We start from the raw sequence: 24,544 nt of genomic DNA on the forward strand, positions 1-24,544 counted from the left end.
TTAATAATTAAAAGATATGACATGCTTTGTTTTTCAGTAGATGTCCTATACCTCCTTTTGCCAAGAATTATTGTTATCCATTAGGAGATTTTGCTTTTCTTTCCTTAGGATCTGAAAGATGAAAAGAAGAAAGCTAAAATGGCAGCTGCTAGATCTATTCTTGAGAAATGTACCATGATGCTTCTCACTGCTTCCAAGGTAACTAATTTTTTCTGTTTGTTATCAGCAAAGCAAAAGACTAGAGAGCCGCTCTCCGGAAAACATGGGGACAGCATTGACTAAAGCCACATCAGTCAACATGTCTAGAGCCTGGCAAGCTTTCTGAGGGACAGCAGAGGAAATGTTGACAAATGCAGTGGCTGATTCACTGATAAGCAGCCTTAGCTGATTTGTCCAAGGTGGGGCGACACACACACACACACACACATTAATGGGATTCACCTTGGTAAATAGCACAGAAAGACCCAAATAGTGTTGATTTATCTTTATTTACCTCCTGCTTACTGCTTTTTTTTTTTTTTGCTAAAATAATTGATTTTTTCAGACCTGTTTAAGGCATCCCGATTGTGAATCTGCCCGTGTTAACAAAGGAGCAGTGTTCCACAGAATGAGACTAGCTTTGGAACAGGTTATAGAGATTGTAGCAGACACTCGGCCCAATGGAGAAAATGAATCGGGCCCAATGAGTATCTATACCGGCATCAAGGAATTCAAGGTATGAATCAGATGAGGCTTTTTTGGGAGACTATTTCTAGATGCAAGAGGAAAAACATTTCATTGGTTTAGATTAAAATTTTCCAGTGATTTTCAAATACTTCGGTAAGTTCAAGACTTTTCAGTGCTCTTTGTGCATAATCTGTCCATGTTTTTATGAACTAAAGATTGCATATGTATATGCAAACTATATGTATGGTTGAAATATGACAATTCCTAGAGGAGAATGTATGTGTACCTTGGTGGAGGAGGTTCACTCAGAAGGTAGATAAATGTTGGGTACAACTCACATTACTAGACTAGAAAGTTGACCCAATTTGCTGAAACAGAAATGTACTTGTAACTCCAACCCAATATGCTGGTAACTTCTAATTTGTATTAAAAATGGCAAAACTTATATATAGGTAGTCCTTGACTTACATTTGCAATTGAGCCCAGAACTTCTGTGGTTAATTGAGATATTTGTTAGGTGAGTTTTGCACCATTTAATCTTATCACAGTTGTTAAGCGAATCCCTGCAGATGGTAAGTTAGGAACACGGTTGTTCAGTGAATCTGAACATAAAGACACCATCTTTAATTCAATTAAAAGATTCTAAACAATAGCTTATAGGATGGAATACATATTAACAACAATTACCGTATTTTTTGAAGTATAAGATGTACCGGAGTATAAGACGCACGTTAGTTTTTTGGGGAGGAAAATAAGAAAAAAGCAGGTGGATCAGCCTCCCGGAATACCCCCAATCAGCTGTTCCCAGAGGTGAATTTTAGCAAAAGGTTCTTTGGTTGTGAGCTCTGTGCCTTCCTTTTTTTTTTTTTTTTTTTTTGCTTTTTTTCCCCTGCGTCTGAAATTCTGTTTCAGAAAAAACTTTTTTCTACCTTTGAAAGCCTCCAAAACAGAACTTCAGAAAAAAAGCCTCTGAACCTCTGTTTGGAGCTTCTTTTCTGAAGCTCTATTTGGGGGCTTTTTTTCTGAAGCTCTGTTTGGGGCTTCTTTTCTGAAGCTCCGTTTGGGGCTCTTTTTTCTAAGCTCTATGAAGCTCCATTTGGGGCTTTTTTTCTGAAGCTCCCTTTCTGATGCTTTTTTGAGCCTCTGAAACCTCTGTTTAAGAAGCTGGGCGGGACTACATTCAGATGCACCCAGATTTTCACCCTCTTTTTTAGGGGAAAAAGGTGTGTTTTATACTCCGAAAAATATGGTAGATCTAAAAACACTAAAAGAACATTGAGTAAATTTACCATATTACAGTTGGGAGGCTGAGAATGTGGGATGTGTTTTAGGTCATGTGATGGAAGGGAGCTTTGCTTCTAAACCTTTCTCCTAATTGGCCTGCTATAACTACACTGATATTTCAGTCTTTTTTGCTTTTTTTTTTAGTATATCATGCATCCCTTCCCCCTCTTTTCAGAATAAGGTGGAAGGTCTGCGAGAAAACCTTTATCTTCTGCCAAGAGAGAACCTTAGAGCATTGCTGCGTCTTGTCCTTGAACTCACAGAAGATTTTACTGATTCTGCTTATACAAGCCATGAAACACGGGGACGCATCTTGGAGCTCTCTAAGCAAGCAAAGATGGAATTGGAGCAGTTGGTGTCAGCCTGGATCAATGCTGTAAGAAAGACTTTTTTCCCAGCACAACTGTTGGTTTGAGAACTAATACGGGTACTAAATCAGTTATTCACTCTACATGATAACGTGCATCATCACAGTATTGCAAATTCCATGGAGTAATCCACCCTTGCCATTTAAAACCGTATTTTACAAATGTTTACCTAAATCAGAACAAAATCCCAATATAATTCCTTTTATAAATACAACTTTTCTCCTATCATTAGTAGTCATATTCAGAAAAATATATATTTAGTACATATTTGTCCTCTGCTATGCTACTATTGTTTACTGTTGTAATTTATCCTACATAGTGATCTCTATAGAGAGTGGGACAATAGCACCCACTACTCTCAGCTAATATGGGTAACGTGAAAATGTTAAAACCAATACATGTGGAGAACTCCTAAAGATTTAAAGTTTCTCAAAATGTAGGGACGAAATTGAAATCAGGTAGAACTGAAACATAGGTGAACCTTCGGATTAAAATTGGGAACAAAATCGTCATTGCTAAGCTAAATGATTATAAAGCGTTATGCCATGTGACCATTTCACTTAGCCTCAATGGTTCTTGCAGTTCCAGTTGTCATTGTTAAGCAGTGAGCATATGGGTCAGTAAGCAAGCTGATATCCTGTCACCTTCTCAATCAACTTTGCTTGTGGGAAGCCAGCAGGAAACATTAGAAATAGTGATCATATGACTGTGGCTCATTGTGATGTCATAATTGTGAGTAGGGCACCAGACACCTACCGCTAGATAACGAACATATGACCATGAAAACACTGCAACATATGAAACTCTAAGGACTTGTTTTACTGTATTTTTCGGAGTATAAGACGCACACACACACACACCCCAAAAAAGGTGAAAATTTGGGTGCATCTTATACACCAAATGTAGCCCTACCCACAAGGCCAAAAATGTGAAGCATGAAGGTGGTGATGGCAATCCCTGCAGCCTGGAGCAGCTGATTGGGGGTGTTCCGGGAGGCCGATCCACCCACCAATCAGCTGCTCATGCTGAATCAGGCTGCAATAATGTGCTGAAGCTGACCTGGCTGTTCACTATTAGCAGCAATCACATACAGAAAGCATACACAAGTAACTGATTCAGCAGGATTCAATAACTTCTCTTTATATATAATATAACACATGAAGTAAATATACAATACCAAAAGCAGGTTTTCCAATGTGGTAGTAAATACAAGCAAAAGACAAGCAGAGGGGAAGAATTTCAGTTTCAATATTAGTTTCAGAGCAGCATGCAGCTTTAGTACAGATCAGTCGAACTAAGCCACGGCCAGGCTCCTTGCTGTCTCCTCACACAGCAAATACTGTTTCAGTTTCCAAACAGCCCTCAACTCTCTCACATACTTGACAGGATGCTAGCCAGATAAATACTCCTGGATGCTGGTAGGCAGAGGCAGAATTTTTTTTTCTTATTTTCCTCCCCAAAAACTAAGGTGTGTCTTATACTTTGGAGCGTCTTATACTCCGAAAAATACAGTAAGTCCTACTTGTTCAGAGCCATCACTAGTTTGAATGGTTGCTGAACAATAGATTGTAGCCTACCTGTATATGCAATATTGCTTAACAAATCTTTTTATTGGCTTTACAACATACTTTATCTTAGAGCAGTATATCTTTCTGTATGCCAACCTGTAAAGCCATTGTTTACAAATTACAATGGTTGGGTTCTCATGTTTCCCTAAGTTAAAGTATGCTTCATTTGGTTTTGGTTAGTATGATGTATGAACACAACTACGTAACCAAACACTGGATTAGTGTGATGTATTAATCCAGCTAAACTTGCAAGCAACAGGCTTGTCATTTCAATACACTTCAGAACAAATTTTGCTAAATGGGAACAAAATTGATTGCTGTTATTAATTATTCATACGGGATTTTATTGAGTTCTCATATTGCACTAAACTATAAACTGGTTTGATTTTATCTTCACACATTGTTCATCACATTATGTAAATCTGTTTGTTTTTTATTCAACAAACTGACTAAACCATGGTTCAGCATGATATATAAACTAATGTAGAATTCATGCATCTCTATCTTAGGCGTATCTTTTCAAAGTCACATTTCAAGGTTCAGTGAACCTTATTTCCAGATAAAATTCCTGTTTTATTTTAAAATTTTATTTAAAAGAGCAAATGGCCTAAAGCCATGAATTTGTGGAATTTGAAATTGTTTTTCTTTAGCAAAATCAGAAAAAAAGAGAAGTCACAGAGGACTTGGAAATATCCATTCTAAAAATGTGCCAGTGCATGAATGAGCTTCAAAGAGAGGTAAAGTAGAACCCAGTATAATCTGGAATATATTTTAGAGTTATGTGTAACTTCCTCAAAATGAATTATTATAGTATCAATAGAGATATAATGGCATAACAGTGTTTCCGACTGTCTGACTTTACCATTTAACCAGTAGATTTGAATAGAAGCCTCCTGGCATAACTTTCATGTGGGAATACAAATTGTTTGGGATTGCTTCAGAATCTACCTGCTTTGTATTCATAACAAGTCACTTTTAATAATCCAGTTTATGAGCTGCATAGATGTAGGTAGCCTGTCAGCCTTTGCTGTGGCCCTCAGAGTCCCTCTGACCTTGAATGCTATAAACTGATGACATAGTTTCCTGCCTAGACTGGGAGAAAAAGAAAATTTTCAAAAAGGGATATAACAATTCACAAGCAAAGAGCATTTCTCAAATATTACTCTAAATATCCCTTTCACTCACAGGTGTGAAATAGCCTTCAGCTACAAGTCCTCCCCCCTCCCCCCCAATAAGTCTTGGTCACCAAATAATGTTCATCCTTGATCCGGGAATGAAGCTTGCCTAGAAGAGCACAGGCCTATGGAAAGAACTTGCCTGAAAGCCCTTTTGTTGTTGTTATTTGCGAAGTCGTGTCTGACCCATCGCGACCCCATGGACAACATTCCTCCAGGCCTTCCTGTCCTCTACCGTCCTCTGGAATCCATTTAAACTTAACATTAAGAAAACTAATTAAAAATTAAACTCAACATTAAGAAAACTAAAATCATGGCATCCGTCCCTTTCAATTCCTGGCAGATAGATGGTGAAGAAATGGTGGTAGTGACAGATTTTATTTTCCTGGGCTCCAAGATTACCGCAGTTGGGGACTGCAGCCAAGAAATTAAAAGACACTTGCTCCTGGGGAGGAAAGCTATGGCAAATCTAGACAGTGTACTAAAAAGCAGAGACATCACCCTGCCAACCAAAGTGCGTATAGTCAAAGCTATGGTTTTCCCAGTTGCAATGTATGGCTATGAAGGTTGGACCATAAGAAAGCCCTATGCAAGTCAATTTAATCAAAGAAAGCAATGAGTACATAAAATCTTATTTTATAGATCCATATTACCATTAATACTTTTCCATTTTTTTCTTTTCTCCCCACCCCCCCAATTATTATCCAATTAGGATTTCACCATCACCAATTCTTCCTCTTGCATACACGCATTATATCAGGAGAGACTCTTTGTTAGTCTAACCAGCATTTCAAGGGCCAAGGAAATTGCAGCCCCCAAGTGTGACAGACTGTAGTTTTCAGTAGCTCCGGTTGGCAGGACCCATGCTTAAGCATGTTGAAACCTCTACTTGAGCTGCCTCTGAATGCCACAACAAGGTCTCCATTTCTCAGAGGGCACAGAGAGAACTTCCCCAACAAGAGACATTAGTGAGTGGGTGTGTCAAGTGATGAAAACAAGGTTGCAGTGGAAGCTCTGTCCCTTTTGTACATTTATCACATTTTGACAAAAGCATTGGATCTTGCAGATGCCTTTGTTCCCAGCAAGTGTTAATTTTTGCCAAAGGCTCTGGGATTTGAACATAATAATCTTGACATACAAAGTATGTGTTCCTCTACTGAGCAACAGTCTCTTCTCAAGCTGTACATGAGTGGGCATGTTTAAGAAAAGAACAAAAGCAGAGAAGCAGTTTAGCCTTCCTGTCCTTAAGAGTACAACAGTTGTGTTACCCACCATTATTGTTTTTTTAGAATTAGATAGAATTCTATGGCTGATAGTTGCATACATATGGAAATCCTTTGAATTTGTGACAAAGCCTCTTGAAAATCTAATTTTCTTCCCCGGGGTTATGTGTTACCCTGTAGATTATTTAGCATACTTTTATTTCAGATCACTTAGTTCCCTCCTGGAAGAAGAGCAAGGATAAAGTGGGGGTTATCCTTTCTTAATCCTCTTCTTTCTTCTGGCAGATTAGTTGTTTGTAGCAGCAAAGAACATTGCAAGAATTATGAACAATAATATGAACAAACAATGCTGAAGAAGAACACTACTGTGTGTTTGACACTATGTGTCAAAATAATCAAAACTCTGCATTAGAAATATTTTAATTATAAGACCTATTTCAGTAAATTCTTATTCTGCCCACATTTTTGCTGGAAGCCTGCAATACACAGAAAATCTACCGCTAACAGAAATGTTATAAATATTCTTATTCTTCTCAATGCAAGCCTTTTCAGGTTTTTATAGTGTCACCCACATTTGTTCATATATATCTTTGCGACCATGAGGGTTAGATACTTGCAATATTTTTTAAATTAATACTGTTGTTCTCAGGAAACAGTTTTCAAGTCTGTATCCTAGACCTCTGCCTATCAGATAATATAATCATTTGCTGATATGTAGGACTAACAGGTCTAATAGGATGCCAGCCTCTAGAAGGGAAATGATAAATGGTTTAGTAAATTCAAACTGGAAATACCTTGCTCCATAAGCCCTATATTAGTTCATATTTTTTCTACTTCGAGCAACTACTATTTCAGATCAACCATATGTGTTTGAGATTTTTAATACAGCTAGTCCTCGATTTACAGCAGTTTATTTAGTGACCATTCAAAGTTACACAGCACTGAAAAAGTGATTTATGACCATTTTTCACACTTTGCAGCAATCCCATGGTCAGGTAATTAAAATTCAGACAACTGACTCATATTTATGATGGTTGCAGTAACTCAGGGTCATGTCATCCCCTTTTTGACTTTTGACAAACAAAGTCAATGGGGAAACCAGATTCTTAACAACCATGTTAGTAACTTAACAACTGCAGTGATTCACTTAACAACTTTAGCAAGAAAAGTCATAAAATGGGACAAAACTCACTTAACAAATGTCTCACTTAGCAACATAAATTTTGGGTTCAGTTGTGGTCGTAACTGTACACCTAGCCCTATTGAATGTTTTGTAATTGTTTAATACAGTGTGGGAAGTAAGCCACAGTTAAGTCCGTTCTTTAGCCACTTTTCTATATAAATGCAGTTAATGAGTTTTGACTATTCCGTATTGTTTATAATTTTTTTCAGATTCAATATATTGATGCAGTCTAGAATATTAGTTCAGAAAAATTAGTTGCCCACAAAAAAAAGTTGAACAGCTACACCAAATTCCAAAAGAAAAACATCAATGGCTTTTGTGCAAATGTTCTAATTGCCTGGAAATAACTGCTACTTGCTCCCAAGTTCCCATTGTTTTGTATTAATTTTTCCAATATCAAAGCTCCAGAGTGCAGCAATATCTGTCGCAGCAGACCTGATAAAGTTTCATTCTGATCACCTTGTTTTGAAAGCGCTGAAAACCTGCGGAGTAGAAGGAAATATAGAAGCTATTGCACAGCATAGTTATAAGCTTTCTGAACAGAAAGACCAATTGATCGAAGTAAGTTTGGGTTATGTTGAAAAAGACCTAAATTCTGCTTATTTGGGGTACTTTATTGAAATTATCCTTTTTTTATTTTAATAACGGTATTAGTAATTGCTTGCTGCCATAAAGATTATTACTGCAGTCAGCTGGAAGATTTGAGTGGCTGATCATGTCCCTTAGACAGAACTATCCTTTGAGTGGTCATATATGTGCCCCCGGTCATCCTTCCCTTCAAAAAAATATTGCTGAATTGCAATTTTAATGTGTCAGGAATTACCACTAGCATAGGGAATAATCAGATGAGCTGTATTTAGTTTGCATTTACATTTAATTTTTATACTGGCCCAGCCCACTTCTTTGTCCTTACCCACCATATCATTTAAAGACCAACTACAGCCTCTCCCTTTCACCCAGGTAAATAAAAGGGAATATCCCCCACTCTGGTAAGAGAACGTATTCACACAAAAAAAAATCTTAGATTTTTGGTGCTGTGTTAGTGCTCCTGCTTCATTTTTCAGGACACCCTTCTTGTGAAAACTGCTTGGAGCCTTGGGGTATCTGTTCTTAAAACCAACAACTCATTGATTTCTAAAGCGCAAGTAGTTGTTATACCAATTCTACCATATTTTTCATACCATTGATTCAAAAGGAGAAATAAGCATGCTCATGAACAAAATAATCAGAACAATAACAGCAACAATAATTTATTAATCTGGTATGCCATCTGATTCTTAATCCTGGGTAGAAATAGAAATGGATCCCAGATGTCATCAAGTATCTTTTAAAAAAGTAGCAAGAAGTAGAATTTCAGGGAGGAGTTTTCCTAGCTTTGACTGCTTTCAGTCTTTGCCCCAGCCATATATCCCTTGGCTTATTTAGGATGATTGAAAGGTCAAGATTGGAGAGACAGGAGTTCAGATGACAAACGATTGGCAGAGAAATACTTAAACATCCTCTAGCTTAGATGTCAGGCAGATGTCCAGCTTTCTACCAAGAGTAAACCTGAATCTCTTGATGCATTCCTGTATATTCAAAGCTTTCATTTAGTATCCACCATATATGTTCCATAAGAATCCCACAATTCATACATAGGTTTTATGATTATGTTGGATTGTTTTGTTTCTCTGTATAGATATGCCATCTTTTGAGACATGTCTCTGGAACAGAGCCACTTGAAATTACTTGTCTCCATGCAGAAGATACTTTTCATGTGACTGGGCCTCAGGTATTTATAATTTTACATAACTATTTGCTCCAATTGAATTCTGTTTCAAATCCTTTAGCTTCAGGTGCCGGAAATTGGAACTGAAAACTTTGTTCGTAATATGTACTGTTCTCATGTGGAAATGGGTCAATATTCCATCAATATTTGAAAATAGATCAGAATTTCATAATGGAAAAAGTATATTGGGTGTGGAATAATAGTGTTAAAGTATCTTTTAACTATTAAATTCAACATATATACATACAGACTTTCTAAATACTTAGGTAGCAAAACAAAAAAAATCTCTTCAAAGAAGGTTCTGGATAGGGAATAATGTTTAATAAACGACAATCATGAGTGGCATGATTTATGATGTAACTGTTCCTGACAGTATAATCAGTAAAATGCTTCTTTAGAGCCATTTCACTCTGTTGGAAGACCATCTTTCCTACATCAGAAGAATAAGTTAATCCTTTTCAAAATCTTCTTGAAAGTAAGATTTCTTATAATAATTATATTCTCTCAGCTTACTTAGTTTAAAACAGCCTCTCGCTCAATACAGTATAGCACAATAGTATTTCCTATGAAAGTCCCCTGTATTTTTTGTAAAGCTTTGTTAGCAAATGCCATACAGCCTTTTTTAATACAAATGAGAGAGAGCTTATCTTTTGTCCTGTGGAGGTGGATGCTGATACACAATTGTACGTGTATGACAAAGCCTGTTTTGTTTCCTTCAGATAATTTCTGCTGCTGAAACTCTGACATTGCATCCTTCCAGTAAAATTGCAAAAGAAAATCTGGATGTATTCTGTGAGGCTTGGGAATCTCAGCTGAGTGACATGTCCCTGCTCTTAAGAGAAATCAGTGATGTGTTTGAAGGAAGACGAGGTGAGCAGGTTGTTCCTAAGTACCGACAACCTACTGTCCTTAAATACCAGCTTACAGCTTACAGCGCACGCATATTCTGAGCGTTCTCGCTATGAGAGGTGATGATCTACATTCTTCCTAAAGCCAACAAACTGCAACTTGATGCCACTTAACTTTTTTAGCTACTCTATAGGCGTTTTGGGGTTGACTACACTAAAATATATTACTTATAGAAGGAAAATATAGAAACTGCCAAAACCCATCAGTAATATGGCAGATCTTTGTAATGTGTCCGCCCTGTGTTCACAGTTCATAGTTATCAATCTAGCAAATATTACAGTACCTGTGACGTAACTTACAGTCAGGAGCACTTCTTAAATATTTAGATAATAATTCAAGCAATCTTGCCTCCTTTTTTTCAAGGAGATAATGAATGTCATGCTGAGACTGATGGTTTTTTAATGGTTTTAATTTCAGTGGATATTCAGTGGAGACTAGAAAGCACACTCACCTAATTAAAATCATATTTACTGCTTTTAGTTAAGTGATTTTCAACCTTTGTTTCATTTTTTTGTTCTTTTATATGATAATAGAAAAATCTCTGCTTATCAGACCTAAAATTCTTCCCCAATATCTAAGATCATGTGGACGCACTTTTGATAGGTCTACATAAATTAGGTGTGTGCTATATGGCTGCGTTCAGTTGTCTCTTCCATTTATATATTACAGAAAAAGGTGCTAGGCAGCATGTCTAAGGACCTCTCTTAAGAACCACAGTACTGCAATTGAAGGCCACCATTTTAAAGGAATAGAATTCTTTTAAAAAGACTTTTAAAGGAATAGAACTTACTGTACAATGAGGTTATTGTGTAGATCAGCAATACATTTTCAAGTATTCAGGGAAGTGATTCATAATTCAAAGCAGCTAAATTTTTTTGAGGGGGATGATGGAAACATAAAAAGTTCTTCTTTCAGTCTGACCTGAACTGTCTAGTGTTCTTGCAAAAGAAAGAAATCCTTTTTTTGGTGCTCTCTGCTGACTTCACAATGTAGTGAATTTAGCTATTTGATTTTTAAACTGCTATGGTTTCTGCTTGGATGGAATCTTTCTGATGACTGCCCACAACTTTTGGCCTGTATTCTGTGGTAAGTCACCTGGTATTTGTGTAGCATTTAGAAAACTATAAAGAGCAAATCTGTTTCTTAACATCTCTGCCAGAGGCACTGTAGTATTATTTGAGAGATTTCTCATTCCTCTGCGTAATTTAATTTTCTTCAGAAGGTTTTTCAGTTTTACAGAAAAGAACACAAAATTCTGCCATTCTTTTTGTGATAGAAATTTTATGTTTGCTGAATTGATTCTTTGGAGTATTTTCTTGAACTCAGGACAAAATCCTGAGTACAGTACCAGGCTTGACATTACAGAAAAGTAATCAGGCAAGTAACAGTAGCTTTTAACTTATAGAGCCATTGCAGAATGCCTAAGGAGACAGTGATACATATCTGATTATGCCCCTCACTTTCTAGCCTACTGCTTTTAATGGGTCAAGACCTATTAGACTTTGTGTGCTGATTTATCCTAATTTTTATCTTCATCTTGAAAGCAGAAATTAGGGACCTCCTGCAAAAATGAAGCCTGTGTATTTGTTTTGTGGGACATAGGTATACAGTGCTAAGACCCAGATATTGTTTATAATGTAGTAAAGATACTTAGGAAAATGATATGCAGCAAGGGTCCACAAACCCCAGGCTGCGGACGGACACTGGTCCTCAGCCCACCAGGAACTGGGCCGCACAAGTGAGCAAAGTACCATCCAGGCAGCATGCGAAACCATACACACCTGGTCCATGAAAAAAATACCCTCCGTGGAACTAGTCCCTGGCACCTAAAAGGTTTGGGGGCTGCTGTCATAAAGTATTAAATTCAGGGAAATGTTTCCATCTCAGAAAATAATTTGCTGTGTTACATTTTCTGTGATTTGCTAACTATCTAGTGTCTAATCTTCTATCAACAAGTTACTTAATTTAGTTTTGGAGAATGTTTTTATATTCTGACAGCGTTTAAATATCAGGCTTGTTAGATTTTCATTTCCAATCTGCCACATCATTAGCTATTGGTTATAAACAGCAATAAACCAGTGGATTCCTGTAATAAAATAAATCTAAATGCTTAGTGTGATAAGTGAACTCAGTGTCTAAATATGTGGGGAGGGTTCAGTATATAAGAGAATAAAACCATGCACCTGGCCTTTTATTTTTCAGATCTATAGGAGATCTGTAGGAGATCTGTATTTGTGAATACTTGAACATGGATATAATTAATACACAAGGACAGCAATCAATGAGATACAGGCCTTCTCCTGTCTCTATACTGATCTTTTCACACATTTAGACAACTGCCTGAATAAGACTAGAATGACTCAAAGCATATGAATGGCACTTCAAATGCATGGAGGCAGCCAAGAGCAGCAGCTGAACCAGAATTAAATATGTTGAATAGTGTACATTGAATTTGAGTTATAAATTCATTATGTAGATAATTTTAATTATTTATAATACAAAGTTTGTATAAATTAAATACTGTAAAAGTCAAAGTCAGCTTGGATGTTTTGACATCCTGGATATGACCTCACATATGGACAGTCGTATTTAAAAAGACTTTCTCATAAGTGTATTGGGAGAATAGGATTCATGTGCTCTTAAGAACTATGTAAAACGTCAACAAGTGCAGTTTCTCTGTGCTATAAGTTGACATCAGTCATAAGCCTTCCTTTTTTGCAGGAAGATGCAGGAAACGTGGCTCCTAGTGTAATCTCACTGATCAGAGGTTTTTGGTATACTGATTAATTATGTTGGAATCATTGGCTAGAGTAGAGAAGGGAGTAAAGAGCTGATTTAGTTTGAAGTCACTCTGTAGGAGGAAGCAGCAGAGGCCATACTATTGAAGTCTTTGTCTGTCTATTCCCAAGAGAATGCACAGGTGAGATTAATGTCAAGTGCAAGGAACCAGAATAACTTTGTGAATAGGCCTAGTATATGAATAGTAATTTCTTTATTATTGTTTGTTTATGTTTATTCGTGTCAGAAGTTTCACAATCAAAATAAGGCATACTATATGACATACAATTTAAAATATAAAATACAAGATTAAAATATATACAAATTAAACAGATCTTGCCCAGAAACTAGCAACATTAATCGTGTTGTCTCGCATTGCCCTGAGGTCCTCAGGTATACACTGATCAGGAAACAAAGGGCAGCTATACATACCGTATTTTTCAGAGTATAAGACACACTTTCCCACCCCCTAAAAGAGAGTGAAAATTTGGGTGTGTCTTATACATTGAATGTAGCCCTGCCCACCCACTGGCCCCCACCCTTTAGCCGTTTTTGGCCTCTGCACGCTGTTTGAGACCTGTTCCAGACTGCGGGGATTGCCACAGACAATTGCTGCCTCCGTGCCTCGTGTTTTCGGCCTCCGAACACTCCATTTTAGACCCGTTCCAGGCTGCAGGGGTCACCACAGCACATCACCACCTCCACGTGCCCCGTTTTTGGCCTCCGCACATCATGTTTTCTGGCAGTTCCAGGTGGTGGGGAGCGGTGGCAGTGGCGATGCCCGCCACCTGGAACCATTCAAAAACGTGACGCACAGAGGCCAGAAACGGGGCCTTTGAAGGCCAAAAATGTGACATGCGGAGGCCGAAAACACAACGTGTGGAGGTGGCGATGTGCTGTGGTGATTCCCGTAGCCTGAAAAGGGTCTAAAACGGAGCATTTGGAGGCCAAAAACGCGAGGCACGGAGGCGGTGATGGTCTGTTGCAATCCCTGCAGCCTGGAACAGCTGATTGAGGGTATTCCGGGTGGCAGATCCATCCACCAGTCAGCTGCTCGTGCTGAATCAGGTTGTAATAATGTGCTGAAGCAGACCAGGCTGTTTGCTATTTGCTGCAAGGACGCTAGCCAGATGAATACCGATAGATGCTGGTAGGCAGAGGCAGCATTTTTTTAATCTTATTTTCCTCCCCAAAAACTAATGTATGGCTTATACTCTGGAGCGTCTTATACTCCGAAAAATACGGTATGTGTTGTTGTCTGCATGTTACCACAGTTGCAAAGAGCAGAAGCCACTTGATAGCCACATTTTTCTCTGGGTCTTGTATCTGTGCACTGTCTATTCGATTATTTACATACTTCCCAGCTTTCATTAGACCCCGGTGCCAGCTCCTCCACTGCTTCCATCAGTGTTGGTTCTTTGTAGCTTTCCATAGGTCCACTCTATGACTTTCTTGTCAAAGGACATGAAAGGAGCCTTCCCGAAGAATGCGTGCTGTTAACACATTCGGACGTCCCCTGGATAACAGCTTACAACTGGCTAATCCTTTCAATCCAGAAGCATCTAAAGTGTAATGAGATGTTCTGTATTGTTGAACATATATTTACAACAATGTCGCTGGACTCACTGCATACCCGTGAGAAAGGCTTTAATTGTCTGCCGCTTCCTCCCATAGAACAACTTCAAGCTAGATTGCCTCTTTACTCCCGTCTACTCTAGCTGATTATTCCACCGCATCATTTCAACTTAGGTAAAAGAGAATTTTTAAAGAGAGACAATTTACTTACAGAATGATGCATTTTAAGTCCTTGACATCTCAGGGGTGTTTAACTTTCCTATTTAAAATAATGGGACAGCATGTTTAATTAGCTGATATCTTGGCAGGCAATTAGGTTATATTTTTATTAACTAAAACACATTATTTTCCTAGATATTTTAAAAATTCCAGTATCATAGTAATTGATTCTGCCTTTTTCCATAGAAAAAAATTGGGACTGCTTTCTTGATAATGGGAGATATATATTTAATATTTTGATTAAGAGATAGATGCAGTTAGCATCCCAGGATGATAGATGAGGCTACGCCCAAGCTAACCCACTCCACTTAACTCCTCAGATTACATGTACTATATTTTTATGGTAATGTCATTTTTAAATTGCCAATTTAAAATATTGAGCTTGGTATTGGCATGTGATGAATAACGATGTGTTAATGTCTGTGAGGCAATAGCCTTCTGCTTTTGATGATGGTTAAAGACTAAAGAGCAACCAAATGTGCTGGACACTTTCTAATAAACCAATTTCAATTTTACAATGAATCATTTTGGCTCCATTTTGATTTGTTTCCTCTACTTCACAGGAAATACAGAAATGTAATGGCTTTAATTCTAAATTGCTTCTACACCTCACCCTGGCCTTCTATAATGTTCTTCATCTCAATCTTATCCAGGTCTCCTTTCTTAACTTTCCTTTTGCCCTCATATTAAATTGCTTCATTGCATCTGCAGGTCTTAGGCACTCATTGACTGGCAGAAACTAGGAATGAATTAAGATGGTATGAAATACATAGCTGCAATTACTTTCACATATTTTCTACTGAATGACTTGGGATTTAATATAAACTGAAAAAGGATATTGGCAAGTTCAAGGTGGCCATGATATATTTTTTGTGTTTTTTTTCCTGTCATAAAACATGAGATTTAAAAACTTGTATTTCTGGTATTCTAAATATTATATTTGTGGAGGAGTAGAAGACAAAATGGCTGGACTAGGCAGAAATTTATTTCTTGTTACATGGAAACAGTGTGTGGTCTCATTTTGAGGTAATAATTGGAAAAAAGGAAGATGGCACACACTGCCTTCTATTCCATCATGTGTGAAGCATAATGCATTTCCCAGGCTTTTTAAAGAATGAATTTCTATAATAATAGTATTGTGACGATGGGAAAGGGAAGAATGTCAACTTCGATCTTTGCAGATGGTGTACCATCTGGTAAATGTGTTTCCAAAGAACAGTTGTATTTAAAGATTTTTGGTAGCAATGCTTTTTCTATCTAATGTGAACAGTTCATATATCTAGCCTTCATATGCATTAATAAAAAAACATTACTTAATTTGCTTGTGGAAATGCAAATTTTGAATTAACCTGGAACATTCAGTTGTCAAATGCATTTGGTGATGATACATACTGTAAGTCAGATGTAATTATATCAGCCTTGTAAATAAACCAACACCGTATTAGACTTCAAGAAAAAAAAATGAGAGTTTGCTAAGACCTTGGTCACCTATATTTCCCTGCCATGAATAGGGAGAGGGTTTCTACCTCCACTCTCGGATAGTATACAAATATAGTGCTAGTTTTCTGTTAGGGGATGAGTAGATGGATAGGTGTGCGTGTGTGTGTACAAAAATTCCTTTCTCATCCATACGGGTAATGTAGGTCTTCCTCACTCTTGGGTGCCTTCTGCAGTTTGAGGGTTCTGCACATTATCTTAGCTGTCCTTAGCACTGCACTCTTCTGGACAGAGAGCTCTGAGGCTGTTCCTGGAATCTGTTGGAATCACTTTGCTAGCTTAGAAGATACAGACTCAAGCGCTTCTACCACTACTGGGACCAATTTGGCCTTTACTTTCCATATCCTCTCTGATTCCTTCTAAGGCTTCTCCAGCTTCTCATACTTGTTCCTGATGTTGCTGTCACTTGGCACCACTACTTTTATCTCAACATGTACGTATTGATGTGTGTGAGTATATGTATAGACTATACCCACTCACTTATATACATATATACATATACACACATTTCTGTTCGTGTATATATGTATAATATAATATATATAATATATCGCATGTGTATAATATATACATATTGTGTGTGTGTGTGTGTGTGTGTGTGTGTGTGTGTGTGTGTGTGTGAAGGTACATGTGTGCATGTGTGTATGTATATTTGAGATTGGAGTGTTGGTCGGTAAGTAATGCATTCAATAAGCCATCACATGACTAGACCCAATTCTATTACCATTTTACCACAGTTGTTAAGTGAAATTATGCAAGACAATCTTGATTTCCCTAACTGACTTGGCTTGTCAGAAGCTATCTGGGAAAGTTGAAAATTGTGATACTGTCATGGCAAGGCATTGCGATTGTAAATGCAAGCTGGTTGCCAGCTCCCCTCCCCCAATTGCAATCCCATGGCCATCTAACAAGTTGGCAAGAAGTGTCAGTCTTTGCATTTTTGTGATGACCAAAGAAAAATGGGATTTATTTCTTGACAAACAGAAAACCAAGTGGGTGGATAGTCTGATCTTAAATTTCTCTGTATTTCTAATCATCTATAATTATCGAATGGATATTTAAATATCAGACCAAGTTATTTCAAATTTAAATAGCAAGCTCAGATATTACATCTGGATGCCATAATAATTCTCCAAATAATATGACCTTACGTATTGGTAATTAACAAGGACCACTACTAATTACTAGCAGTTATGGAAGTTTACCTATTTATCTATGGTTAGATGTAAGTTTTGAATCACAATAGCACTTAAACCTATATACCGCTTCACAGTGCTTTGCAGCCCTCTCTAAGTGGTTTCACAGACTCAGCATATTGCCCCAAATATCTGGGTCCCCCAGAATGAATAAATGACCTTCTTTTTTCAGGAAATTCAGAATCAATCGATGCTTTGATATTGATTTGAAAACTATTTTGCATAAATTATGATTTGGTATGATGTCTGAAGTGAAAACCGTATTTGCAAATGGAATTCAATACTAGAAAATGTACGAGAGAAATGAAAGTGGTGGAAGATGAAAAATGGAGTCAGTCAAACATTGGTTGGCTTTTGAAACTGAAAGTTCAAATATTGGTTTTAATAGTGAATGCTGGTTGGAATAAGCTATTTGAATTGACCTGAATTGCCTCATAGAAAATTTGAAGTGATTTGGAAAATTGGCAGGTGATTTTGAAATTTTGATCGGTGTACTGTCTGAATTGAGCTGAATTGCCTCACAGAGAATTGGAAAAGTGAAAAAAAATTGATTAATCTGATCAAAATTGAGCATTTTAAATTCCCATTAATTTCTACAAAACAAGTCTGAAATATTGGACAGCAGACTTACCTAAAATCTTCACTAGACCATGAGATACTTTAGCTGATTTTAGTCCATCATTCAGTATTTTAAAATGAAGGGTAACTCATGCACTCTGGCTTGAGCCAATAAGAGGAAGATAAATATAATTAAAAAAAAACTTAAAAAGTACATATTGGTGTTGATTTCAATGGAAGAAGTGTCAGGGTCCTACCGAAAAGCAAATGGCTCCTCATACCATTACAAAATCTGAACTTTACTGCAGGGATTACTTGATTCTCATCATGGCTACACTAGGCCTTGTAGATAGGTTTCCCCCACACCCAATTAGCTGTTCCTCTTGGGCATTCAGAAAGATAAGGGGAATTTTTAGAAATGTTATCAACTAAATGGAAAGGTTTCTGGTGAATCTGTCAATGCCTCCCATAAGCGCAAATATAGTCAGTATTAGAATTTCCCTTTTACAATGCAATGCATGGCAAAATACAGAACCTATCTGATCTATGAAGAGGAACCAATAAGGGTAGGTACCTTTTTATATGATAATTTTTTCCAAAACCTGGAGAGAAGATATAAGAAGTACAGTACATAATCAATTTTGGTGTGTTGTTTTTAGGGGAGAAGCGTGCATACTTGTCACTACCCAAACCAGGGGTAAGTTCATTTTTGTGGGGCTGGTGATTTCTTTATACTTTCCATCAATTGTTCACTTCACATATTCACGTTTGTTTAACAAGCTACCCTGGCCTGGTGCATATATAACACTGTAAGGAGTATCACACTAAGTTAAAGGTAAATCAATCACGTAACGACATAGCATTGTAGGTGATGTAAAGTTGTCAAAGACTAATCTTTCTAGAACACTAATGTTAAAGCTGATTTCTGCAAGCATCACTAAGTTTCTGAATTATTATTATTATTATTATTATTTATTATATTTATATACCGCCCATCTCCCGAAGGACTCAGGGCGGTTCACAGCCAATAAAACAACAGTATATATAATACATATAAAAATATATAATACATATAAAACAGCAAAAAGAATAGACAACTAAATTCAGTAGATGCCTTAAAACTTGTAAATACACATTTAAAACCCATTTAAACCCCTGATTTAAAAACCCCAATTTAAAACTACATTCAAGCTAGTCCTGCTCTTCGAAACAGCAACGTCTTCAGCTCGCGGCGGAAGGACTTGAGATCGGGGAGTTGACGAAGCCCCAGAGGGAGCTCGTTCCAGAGGGTAGGGCCCCCCACAGAGAAGGCCCTCCCCCTGGAGGTCGCCAGCCGACATTGTTTAGCTGACGGTATCCGGAGGAGGCCCTCTCTGTGAGAACGCACTGGTCGGTGAGAGGCTAATGGTGGCAGTAGGCGGTCCCGTAAATATCCCGGCCCTAGGCCATGGAGCGTTTTAAAGGTGATAACAAGTACCTTGAAGTGAACCCAGAAGACCACCGGGAGCCAGTGCAGATTACGCAGGAGGGGTGTTACACGGGAGCCACAAGGTGCTCCCTCTATCACCCACGCAGCCGCATTCTGGACCAGTTGGAGTCTCCGGGTACCCTTCAAGGGGAGCCCCATGTAGAGAGCATTACAGTAGTCCAGGCGGGATGTAACAAGGGCATGAGTGACTGTGCATAAGGAAGCCCGATCCAGAAAGGGGCGTAACTGGCGTATCAGGCGAACCTGATGAAAAGCTCCCCTGGCAACAGCCATCATATGCTCTTCTAAAGACAGCCGTGCATCCAGGAGGACGCCCAGATTACGGGCCCTTTCCGTGGGGGCCAATAGTTCGCCCCCAATGGTCAGTGATGGAATTAACTGACTGTACCGGGCCGCCGGCATCCATAGCCACTCGGTCTTGGTGGGATTGAGTCTGAGTCTGTTCCTCCCCATCCAGACCCGTACGGCCTCCAGGCACTGGGACATCACTTCAACAGCCTCGTTGGGGTGATTAGGGATGGAAATATAGAGCTGAGTATCATCAGCGTATAGATGACAGCTCACCCCAAGACCACGGATGATCTCACCCAGCGGCTTCATATAGATGTTGAACAGAAGAGGCGAGAGAACCAACCCCTGCGGCACCCCACATAAGAGGTGCCTTGGGGTCGATCTCTGTCCCCCCGTCAACACCGTCTGCGACCGGTCGGAGAGGTAGGAGGAGAACCACCAATGAACAGTGCCCCTCACTCCAAGTCCCCCGAGTCGGCGCAGCAGGATACCATGATCGATGGTATCAAAAGCCGCTGAGAGATCTAATAGGACCAGGAATGCTGCTGCAGTAGCTTCCCTTTCCATATTAAAAGTTGTATAAGAGTGCTAAAGGAAATATCTGAATTCTATATTTATGATAGAAACATAGAGTTGGAAGGAGACAAGATGACCGATGTAGGAAATTCACACTACAATTGCCATCCAGTATTTTATTTCCAGTCTGTTTCATCCCTCAAAACTTCTTCCTTTATTCTTTATTGTAATGTCAACTCTCTGCAACAGTGGTAAATAATATATGATCTATTTCAAAGCCTTAAAGATACATCCATATTACTGCCTAATGGCTATTGTAATTATTATAAAATATCACATAGGGTTTTTTTTAATCAAGAAACATTAAAAAGAACCTTTTTCCAATTACTTTGTATAGTAGCTTTTGATACAAAAAATGTTTAGCTTTGTACATTTTTGTACTGAGATCTCTGCTCTCTTGTTAGAAAATGCCTAGATCATTTGAAATCTGTTTTTAATAAGTTAGGGTTTATTACTGTTATAAATAAGGCTATATAAACTCCAAAATGATTTGAATGAAGTGGACCTGCATGAGCACAGTGTTTTTCTATTGAAATGACTTTGAACACATCTAGATCAATGTTACCCAACCCTGGGAACTAAGAAGTGTGGATTTCAACTCCCAAAATTCTCCAACCAGCCATTTCCAAGGCTGGAAAATATTGATCTAGATCTTTTTTTTTCAGTCTTGTTTGCAAACTTGAAAAAGGCTTGAAACAATGCAGATAAAGTAATTGTTATTTTAAATTATGTGGCTTGCTCTTCTATGTTCTGCGAACACCCTTTAATCAAAATCTACTCTTGTTGTTTTCTCCTATATGTATCAATGGCAGTATATCCATCTGTATGGCATTCATCCACTGCATGTGGAAAGTATCACTGTCCATTTCCTAGGTACAACAGTGGTTGTACAGATTTGTCTCCAGCCCATTTCCTCGGGTTGGAGACTTCCCCACAATAAGAACATTCTGACCACAAATCTGTACAACCACTGTAGCTACATATCTAAATAGTATTGCAGTTCTGTTTCTAACACCTTTAAAAATTGTACTCTATTTTGTAATCGGATACATTTAAAATAACCTTTCCTGAGATTTTAAGGGAAGATAATGAAGACAAGAAAAAATTACAGCACTGAACTATACAAGGATGTTAATGTTGTATAAGGCTGTTTCATATATTTTGAAGGTTTAACACAGGCAACGGTTATGTCATATAATTACAACAGTAATGTAACACTTGACTACATAATTTTTAAATAGAAATAAGCTCATATAAGCAGAACAGTTGCTTTATTCTAATAATGTGCTCACTTGTCTAGAATCTAGAACCAGAAGGTTGGGCTTATTTCAGAATCAACCCTTTTCTTAGAAATCTATTTTCTCTAGCATACTACTCTTGACTCCAGCTCCTAATAAACATGTTTAATTTAGATTAATTTAGATAGATTTATAAAAAAAAAAAATCAAATTCTGTTCTTTAAAAATGTTTTTACAGAAGTATAATGCAAACTTAAAAGCCTTAAAGCCAGCCAGACTTGATAATGAGGTAAGATACTGTTTTATTCATTACACCAATTTATTCTAGTAATTAGTCTGAATTACATAATGAATAAAAATGATATATTTTCTCTTTTCATTTGCAGGAGCAAACAAAATTTGGAAAATTAGGTTTAGAACTTCATAAGCTAACAACTCGGGTTGATTCTGAAATGGAGAAATGGGAAGACCCAGACAATGAAATTATAAGATATGGACAAGGTCTATCCAGCATGGCTTATTCCATGTATTTATTTACAAGGTAAAAACAAGAGTAGCAGAAGGGGAAGCATTAAAAATTAAAAATGAGAAGGCAGAATAGTTTGTAGAAATGACCTTGAACCTTTTCCTCCCTATATCAAATCTAGATATTGTTTAGTAGGCTAGAATTTCTCTGAATTACAGTAAAATCCAGATACTACACAAACAAGTAGTGTAAATCCAAAAATGGGATGGAGATCTCTCTCCCTCCCTCCCTTTCTCTCCCTCCCGCCCCATATATGTGCATATGTGTCATTTGCCTACATACACATGCACAGAACAAGTGGATAATTTATATAACAACCTTATATTTCAGATGTGTTGGCTTTAGTTAATGGGGAGGGGATTTGGAAAATGTCAGGATGCTGCAAAATTTTGCTAATCCTACATAAGGTAATTAAAAAAAACCCTTAAATTGTTCAAGACTATGATATGAGCACAGATTTATATATTTTACTTAACTCTTAAAATTTGAAATAAACTATTTTGAGTCCTTATTAGAGTACAAAGGTGCAAATAAATAATAATCTGCTTTATATCTTAAAATTCTGCTGCCCCATTTATAAATTTTGGAGCATTTCCTATCGTATTAGTATTAGGTCTTAATTTATGCATTAGCATGGGTTCCTTAATTTCTCATTTTTAACTTTCTTATCAAAAACAGGTGTGGGGGGAATCCATATATGTACTATTGTACAAGATACTAGCCTGGTATCAAGAATTTCTTGTTTCACTTCTGTAGAGATCCATACATTTATCAACATATATGTTTTTATTAAGAATTTCAATAAAAATAGTAAAAAGTAATACAAATTAAATTTCGAGAAAGAGAAGACAATGGAAAGAATAAATTGCAAGAAAAAAGAAAGAAAAAGAAAAGAGAATATAATAAAGAAATATATAAAGAAATGACATCCAGCTTTCATCACAAGTATAAACAAAGTTAGTAATTCTTCGTCCTTATAAAGTTAAGTGGATTATTTGTTCATCCCATTTCTCATCACTTCTCTATAAGAAAATCCATAAAACATCAATATGGTGTCACAAAAAGTCCATCAAGGATTGCCAAAAAATTGCAAAATAATAATAATAATCTTATTCATTGATAAAATAAACTATATCCCTTTCTATTATTTCTAACAGCCTTAATCTTTAATTCAGTCAAATATAGGATTTAATTTCTTTATCCACCCACACAGATTTCTTCAAGGCTTTAACAAGTATTTTATGTAATTTCCATAAGAAAACATTTTTCAGGTCACTCTCCTGTTTATAATTCATATTCAGATGTTTCAAATTTTAAAACTTCAGCCAGTTTCTTTTGTATATCCAATTAAATATCTTTTGTATATCCAGTTACATCTCTGTAGAATCATTTCATTTCTTTTCTGCTCCTCTACTTTCTTAATTTTCCAAAATCATAGTGACATAGTTGTGAATTATTTGTAGATTGTGTGGAATTGTATTCTTTTTCTTTCCCTTTTAGAGGGGAAGGACTGCTGAAAATTACCCAAGACTTATTCCACCAGGCAGAGGTAATAAAGCAACGAAAAGAGAATTTATAACCCTAGTTTGAAGTTGCTAATTATTTTTTTCTGTGAATAGTCTCTCTTAGCAGTCAATTGAAATAAAAGCAGTTATAGTTATGTCGTGCATCCACCTAATTACATTGTATAAGTATTTAATTTTGTAAGGAAACAGTGGGCTTTATTTTTTTCAGTTTTCTATCATTGATTTATTCTTGACTGTATTGTTTGCAAACTAAGATTATAAAAGGGGGCTATATTTTGCATATATGAGTGCAATAATTATTACCATTATTTTAAAATGCTGTAGAACTATGAATTTATTGAGACTGAATGATCTAACCCAACATAAAAAGCAACACATATGTTTATGTAAACTGTATGAATCAATCCAGTACATGAACAGCCACTTTTTATTTTTCTTGCTCTGAAATGGAAAAAAGAAGGGAGCTTTGTCAACTACATTTATTCTGAATTTGACTAATCGGATTACAAATTGGATGTACATACATTGGAAGAATAGAGGGGTTTTTTCCTTAGTGATTTTGCATTAAACTTTCTGTCCTTTTTCTCCTTAGGCCTTTGCTACAGAAGGATTAAAACTTACTTCAGCTCTCCATATATTTTCCAATCAGGTATGGTACAGCTTCTGAATCTTAAAGACAGTTACTTTTTAAAATGTGTAGGATTTGTATTGGTAGTCTTTGACTTACAACTGTACATTTAGTGACGGAAGTTACAGTGGCACTGAAAAAAGTGACATGATCATTTTCATACTTATGACTATCCCCATGGTCATGTGATTTACATTCAGATGCTTGACAACTGGTTCATATTTATGACAGTTGCAGTGTCCCGGGGTCATGTGGTGTCAAAGTCAATAGGGAAGCCAGATTCACTTTAACAACCGTATTACT

General features: G+C 37.1%; 1 protein-coding gene across 7 annotated transcripts in view; it reads left to right on the forward strand.

Annotated features, from left to right (window-relative positions):
• The window catches only part of CTNNAL1 (catenin alpha like 1), a 58,602-nt gene that overhangs the window by 29,709 nt on the left and 4,349 nt on the right, over positions 1-24,544 (forward strand). For all 7 annotated transcript variants that reach the window (XM_058178747.1, XM_058178749.1, XM_058178750.1 and 4 more), the window contains 12 exons: positions 109-198; positions 545-715; positions 2,126-2,326; positions 4,537-4,623; positions 7,870-8,028; positions 9,146-9,238; positions 9,955-10,105; positions 18,627-18,664; positions 21,800-21,850; positions 21,948-22,102; positions 23,588-23,636; positions 24,206-24,262. In XM_058178747.1, the coding sequence (XP_058034730.1) occupies positions 109-198; positions 545-715; positions 2,126-2,326; positions 4,537-4,623; positions 7,870-8,028; positions 9,146-9,238; positions 9,955-10,105; positions 18,627-18,664; positions 21,800-21,850; positions 21,948-22,102; positions 23,588-23,636; positions 24,206-24,262 (1,302 nt within the window). The remainder of the gene's footprint in view (positions 1-108; positions 199-544; positions 716-2,125; positions 2,327-4,536; positions 4,624-7,869; positions 8,029-9,145; positions 9,239-9,954; positions 10,106-18,626; positions 18,665-21,799; positions 21,851-21,947; positions 22,103-23,587; positions 23,637-24,205; positions 24,263-24,544) is intronic.

The sequence above is a fragment of the Ahaetulla prasina genome, chromosome 3 (genome assembly GCF_028640845.1).
Source record: "Ahaetulla prasina isolate Xishuangbanna chromosome 3, ASM2864084v1, whole genome shotgun sequence".
Classification (NCBI taxonomy): domain Eukaryota; kingdom Metazoa; phylum Chordata; class Lepidosauria; order Squamata; family Colubridae; genus Ahaetulla; species Ahaetulla prasina.